The 7,220-nt window shown below is 40.3% G+C and overlaps 1 protein-coding gene across 1 annotated transcript in view; it reads right to left on the reverse strand.

The window, feature by feature from the left end:
* Positions 1–3,632: 3,632 nt before the first annotated feature.
* The window catches only part of LOC107090949 (tankyrase-1-like), a 41,069-nt gene continuing 37,481 nt past the window's right edge, over positions 3,633–7,220 (reverse strand). The window contains exons 5-6 of the mRNA XM_015384610.1: positions 5,759–5,795; positions 3,633–3,867 (exon numbers count right to left, since the gene is read on the reverse strand). Of these exons, the coding sequence (XP_015240096.1) occupies positions 3,648–3,867; positions 5,759–5,795 (257 nt within the window). The 3' untranslated portion in view covers positions 3,633–3,647. The remainder of the gene's footprint in view (positions 3,868–5,758; positions 5,796–7,220) is intronic.

Genomic DNA, 7,220 nt, shown 5'->3' on the forward strand with positions numbered 1-7,220 from the left:
GATTGTCAAACATACATTTAAAAGCAATGAAAAACTGAAGGAGGGAAGACTAGAAAAATTATTTAAATAGGCAACACTGAGAACCAAGAGTCTTTATACTCATTATCTAACCATAATGATATTTTATGAGACTCTGGGGGGAAAAATACACTTCTAATACACAGAGATAAATTAAAAACACTAGCATCCTTAGAGGAAACCTCAAAATTGTAAAAACAAGACGACACCTGTCTATTAGATACATGCATGTTGACTTCATCCAACTTTGTATAAAGCAATGCAATAAACATATCTGAACGTTTAAGTCTTTTTTTTCATAAACCCCAATAAATCATCTCATACCTCTATGAATCAGCCAATCACTTCCCTTAGCTGGACTGCAGTTTCAATTAGCAGCAACTTCTCAGAAGGTAGGATGGATAAAACAGACCAGGCAGGAAAACATATGAAATGTCATCTGTGTGACTACAAACACTTGGAGCAATTAAAGAGCAGCACAAATGAAAATTGTGCAGGAGAGGTCGTTTCATTGTCTGTCTGGGGACCAGGTTTATCTTCTGGATATGGCTGCCATGATGGACTCATGCTCCATTAAATTCAAGCAATATGAAATGATCTCTTGCGTGTCCCCTGCCTCTCTGAAGATTTCATATTGCACGATTGTCCCTGGAGGAATCAGATCCCCAACAGGCTGCTCGGACCAATCGCAGCGAGGAGACGCTCTCTCACAAATGGATATGAAGGCAATACGATGAACCCAAGCTGCAGCTGAGCACAGTCTGAAACACTCAGGGGCCCATAATTAGAGAAAAAAGCCTCCTCAAAGCTTCTGTGGCATTTATATGACAGCTACCGAGAGTAAAGGCTAAAATGCTCCCTTTGGGTCCCAGATTGCCCCTGCAGTTCTCATAGCAACTATAAAACTGGGCGAAAGCCGGTTCAGTGTCCAATAAACTAGAGTAATCTTTAGAAAAAGTCTGAATCTGATTATGGAGGTGAAAGTTAGATATACCTTGTTTGAACAAAACTGGCGTTTAGATGATTTTAACAACACCGTTTAACACCATAAGGGACGGCGACTGGAGCGCACAGGGAATTCTGAAACAGTTTGGATAATCATCTCTGCCGAGTTCAGCTTCTCTGTCACTCTGCTGTCAAGATAAGGGAAAAAGCAACAGACTCCCTGGGTTTTATATTTCTGTCAGCTTGGAAAGCAATGATGTGGAGGACTACAGGGACCGGGCCAACTAAAGCCAGAAGCCACAAAAACCAGAGAGCTGTCTGCTTTTCCTTCCACTCTGTCATCCAGGGGACTAATCAGTCATAAGCCAGACGTGCTGCTGTAGTGCAGAAGAACTAAACCCAAGGCTCAAGACTCCCTGCTGATGCTAGAGTCCCAGAATGATAACAGAGCTTTGCTCCAAACGTTGCTGTACTCATGTTGTACCTATAATCTTATTTAGCAAACCTGGCTTTACCTCATGCCCTGAAGTCTTACCCTAGGATCCTTTCTGCTTCACAGCCCATCAGAAGCATTTCAGACCATTTCCTCTTCCTCATTCATTCTACTCTGAATCTTCCCCATTCAGCAAAAAAACTGCCATAGTTTTACTTTTATGTGCTTATTTTATAGACTTTTCCTTCCTATGTTTATACCTGGGAGGTAAAGGTAGATGTCTGATGGAAAATACCTGGAACTGTCATTTCCATTGGAAACGAAGACAATCAACATAAAAAATAAATTTTTGGGGTATTCATTTTCACTCAAATTATATAATTTGTTGTGAATCGGAGCCAATTTGAGTAAAAGTGCTTTAACCTGGATGGATGCTGCTGCTCATAATATAATGTTTAACAGCTGATCTTTAGCTAGTTTGACCACCTTTGTTAACACAATGCCCAGTAGGGGTGGAACGGTTCACAAAATCCACTGTTTGGTTCGATTCACGGTTTCATGGTCACGGTTTTCGGTTCGGTATATGTTTATTGTTACACTGAAAAATTAAAAAATTAATAAAAATTAATGAAAAAATAACATTTTATGAAATTAATGAAAAAAATAATAATAATAATGAATTGTAATTATTTTTAATGATCCGCGGAAACCCTGGATCATTTCCGCATGTTTTGCTGCTTTGAATTTAATCATCTCGCGCATGCCCTCTACCATCTCCAAGGAACTCAGAGCGGAGCGGACGGGAGCCACAGTGGAGGCTGTAGGCTTTGCTTTGTGCAGGCGGTCTGGAGCGCAGCGGGGCGCTGACGGAGTTTGTGGGATTTCGGGGTTAGCATGACATGTTGGTCATGTTGCTGTTAGCATAAACAACTTTCTTTCCGCCGTCATCGTAGGTCACTCTAAATGCAAAGTGGTCCCATACAGCAGACCTATAAAGTGCTGCTGGCGCGTCTTCCAACTCCTGTTCTTTCCCACTCGCCATACCCACACAATTTTCGACAACGACTGATTTTTTTCTGCTACACCCGGCTACGCTGCTTCGCTTCTTCTTCTTGTTTACTACTGGTGGTTGGCTTTGGTCGCAGTACCGCCACCTTCTGCTCTGGAGTGTAATCGCTTCGCCTATGAGAAAAAGGAGCAGCGCATGAACCATACGCAACACACGCGAACCGAACCGAGACAGTCAAACCGAACGGTTCGGACGGTTTTCATAAACCGTTCCATCCCTAATGCCCAGATAAAAAGCCAGCAGCAATAACAGAAGAGAAAACTGTACAGTAGATGTCTTTCAATCTGGACAGAGTTTAAAGATCATTTTAAAATAACAATAGAATGAAAAAACATGTTGAGACACACCCCTATTATCAATGTCGGCTGCATGTTTGACTGTCTTTGTCAAAATACAGCGTTGCTTTTACCGATTTGCAAGATTTTTATCTGAATAACCCAAAAGACAAAGAGAAAAAGGAACACACGCCTCATATCTACTATTAAGCATGGTGTTGGAGGGTTGATGATGGGGGCTGTTTTATGACCACATTGACCATTTTATAAGAGTTAAAGATTAAAAAAAAGACAGAAATTACTTTATGACAGCCATTAAATATTTTTCTTCCTTAACGATCTGAGATGAATGGAGCAATAGAAAAAGTCTCTGCGCAATATGATCAGACAATCTGGTGAAACATGCGGTCAGCTTGGTTTCTAAACCACAGCTTGTCCGTTTGGTCATAAACTTAGAGCAAACCTGCACTGAAAAAAAAACCCAAACAAACTGTAGGTGTCCTGATGGATGAATATTGATTTTCAAAGTTTGTGCTTTATTTTTATCATCACTGTATACCACGGCTACCAGCTCTAAGTATTATGAAGTTAACTTTACTAAAACAATATTAATACACAAACAGGAACAGCAATTTAAGTAACAGAAACTTATAATGTGTCTGAAGGGAAAAAAAGATATTTGAAAAACAATCTTGTTTCCAAGAGACTGACAGGTTTCTGTTTGCTGCGATGCATCATTATTGTTGAGCATGAGCGATAATTTATGCTGTAAACGTTCAATGTCTCTATCTGTTCATTTAAATGACTGACAGCCAAGAAAGGACACTAATGCCTGTTGGTGAATGCTAAGATTATTTCAAATAGACACACAGCTGTCATACCAGCATGTTTTTCTTTTCTAACTTTTCTAACAACAAAAAATAAAAATAAAGGGGGTGTTAACGTGTATGGGAACCCTAATGACCGTCGGGAAATATGCGGTCACACAGACGACAGAGATGAGCTTGTTATAAGCTTCATAGTCTCTCTGTGCATGCTCCTTGGCTCTTACCTTGCGCCCATCACTCGCGTGACAGTTGACGTTGAGCGCCGTAAGCAGGGCCATTAGCTTCTCCTCGTTTCCACTCCTGAAAATATTAAAGAACCAAGAACACATTACATACAGAAATAAAAAAAAACGCAGAAATTTAGCAAAAGAAACAACAAAAGACTACATGTTTGTGTAATTTGCCACAAACATGATTGCCTCTTGATGAAATCACAATGATTAACGTCTTGGAGCAAAGAGAGAAAGGTATCTGAGAGAGGAAAAGACAGACGTGTTAAAAATAAAGGAAAGGCAGAATGATTGGGGTTTGGACCAAAGTAAAAAGTCACTTTATCCGTTTTATTGCTGCGGTTTGGTTGGAGCAAAGCTGATAACAAAGCTGATAACCTGGAGTTACTTCCTGCTAGTTTCTCTCCCAATCTTTTCTTTTAAGTTTTTTTTCTTTTTTCTTGGCATATGGAGCTCCTAATCATGTTTGAAACTGTTATGGATAGACATTGAATCCTTTCACAGCCTTTAGAGGGTTCATTCTCCTTTAACTTCCGAATTTCACAGAGGGCCTAGTTGGTTAGCATTCTTTTTTAGCGTCATTAAAATCTCATTTTAAAATGATCATTTAGTTTCAGTTTAAGTATCAATATTGTGATTGTGAAAATACATTTATTTGAATAAAATCTCTGCACAAAGATGGCTCCCTGATCATAGAAATGTCCTGGAGACCAAACTTTGTAATTATTCAACTTGACCAGGCTAGACAGCTAACCAGCGAGGGGAAAACTTTTACTATTGCCTAAAGAAAAAAGCTACATTCTAATAGGAAGGAAGAAAATAGGCCTATTTTCAGAACCAATAAGAGAAACTTAAAAAAATATATATATTTCCTCTAGAGGCATGTTGGCTGTTTATTCAGTCTGACACAACGAGGAAGGAAGGAAGGAAGGAAGGAAGGAAGGAAGGAAGGAAGGAAGATTCAAAAAGGAAAGAAGACACAATGAAGAAAGGACCCACCAGACAAGATTAAGATTAAAGTTTTTAATCCTACATTTTAATAAAAATGTTTACATTCACCCAACCCTGGAAAATATTAAATATAAGCTTCATGCTTTTCAGACAGCACAGGAGCCCTGCATCAGCCATCTAATTCAAGGAATATTTGTCCCTTCCTCTTACACTACGCATAATTTCTCACAAACAGCAACTAAAGCCCTGATCTAGACCATAAACTGATATTTGCATAAACTACAGTATAGGAACAACATTCCGCAGGCCAAGGTACCATGGTAAATGACTGACCATGACCCTAAGATCAAAGTAAATTCCTCCTAATGACAGGGTGATGAGGCAGTCACGGGCTCAGCTGTCAGGCGGCCATGCTGGGTTTACACATAAACAGCCCTCTGACCCCCTAATACACTGGGGTACCTGCACACTAAACCAGCTGCTTCCTGATATGTTTGTGTATTAAGCTGGAAGAGATGGAGGGCAGTGGAGGAGGGAAGAGTGGGCAGGGGGGGTCTGTTGAGGCATCAAGCGCCCTGCCACCCACACACTATTCAAAAATCAGGCGCTTTTCCACTACTAAATGTGAGAGCCAGGCACAAAAATATGATAAAAAAAAACACAAAACACACAGCCCACATAAACTGCCTGCAACCATAACACGCCTTTAAAACGCACAAGTGTTGCCGGCCCACAAGTGCTGGGTTCTCTCAATCTGAAAATATAGGACTGGTGTGGGAGCTGAGTGTGCTTGTGCAGGCAATGAGGTGGATGAAAATATTATAAACAAAGGGAGGAAAAAAAAAAGGAAACAGGAAATGAAGACTAAGGTAGCTGAGAGAGATTAAAGAAGGATGGAGATTAGAATAAAAACAAAAGATGTAATGATGCAACAAAGTGGGCAAATGCATAAAAAAAGGAGAAGAAGGGAGCAAAGTGAAAACAAAGAGCATGCAGGGTCTGGTACTCACCTTGCAGCCTCCAGCAGCTCATCCTTCTTGTATTCACCTAAATGGTTACAGAAGATCATGGTGTCAGACAGTTTCCCGCTAATGCACATCAGCCACACAGAGACACACATGATCAGCCAAACACAACAAACATGTACAAAGGCACACGCTATCTACAGGAGGACACCATCTTTCCTATTTCTATTTAACCCCCCCCCTCTGAATCACTGCCTCTGCCATTCTCTCTCAGTGCGCACCCCTCTGGCTACGGTGTGTTGCCGGCAGCGACCACAGCACATTCATTGTTTGGGCGATGAGCGGCGGACCGGCACACGCGCTGCCTCTGTGTCTCCGTGTGTCTGTCCGTCCCTCCCTTCTCCAACGCGTCGCTTTCGGGAGTCTCTGCTGCTGCTGATGCTGCGTCCCATTGTCCCCTGCTCTCAGTCATCTGTCTCCGTCTCCCTACATCCGACTACCTTTGTGTGTTTTCCTCTTTTTTTTTTTTTTCTCCAGTGGACTCTGGGGGCGCAGTTATCATTTTAGAAAAAAGGAAATAAACAAACCCCTCCCCCTATCTCCCTCCTCCTGGCTCCCTCTCCAGCTCTTTGCTTCCCTGCTGCTACAGTCACAACAATTACACCTTCCCATATGCGTCTCTTCTGCAAGGGACATGGGGGGGGCAGCCTTTCCAGGAATCATCGCCACATTTTGCATAATCCAATCAGCTTGAATACTATGGAGTTTGGTTGAACTCTGTTATTTCACTTGGATGGAGAGGAAAAGGTCTTTTTCTGATGATAATTTAATTCATTGTTTTTTTTGTTTGTTTTTTAAGTTAACACAGGATAACTAAAACAGAATGATGAAAACAATCTGTTTAATCTGGAAACGGATCTATTTCTTGAATTAAAAAAAATGACTGACAAAATAATGGAAAAGAATGTATAAAATAAAAAACCAAGACAACATTTCGCTCGTAGACTGCTGGAGATATGCACCAGCCCCACCGCAACCCTGATGCATTTATTTCCATGGTTTATCAAAGAAATGTCAAGGTCTGTACAACCTACCTCCATGTTAAGCAATAATAGTCTTTATAATACCATTTCGGTTAGTCAAGTTATCGAAAATGAATAGATTATGCAACTATAAAAATACATGCTTGCAGTAAGCCTCTCTCAATATAAATATATATATATATATATATATATAATATATATATATAAAAAAAAACAATTTCTGAAGAATAAACAAGTCGGACACAATCATGAAGTGGAACGAAATTCAATGGACTTTTTAAACTTTCTTAAATAAAAACCTGAATAATTGAGTGAGCAATATTAGTTCAGTTCCTTCTACCGATTCTCGATTAGATTTAGGTCTGGACTTTGACTTGGCCATTCTAACACCTGGATATCTTTATCTGTGAACCATTCCACTCTAGATTTTGCTTTATGTTTTCGACCATCGTCTTGTCGGAAGA

The sequence above is a fragment of the Cyprinodon variegatus genome, unplaced genomic scaffold (genome assembly GCF_000732505.1).
Source record: "Cyprinodon variegatus isolate N-32 unplaced genomic scaffold, C_variegatus-1.0 Scaffold318, whole genome shotgun sequence".
In the NCBI taxonomy this organism is placed as follows: domain Eukaryota; kingdom Metazoa; phylum Chordata; class Actinopteri; order Cyprinodontiformes; family Cyprinodontidae; genus Cyprinodon; species Cyprinodon variegatus.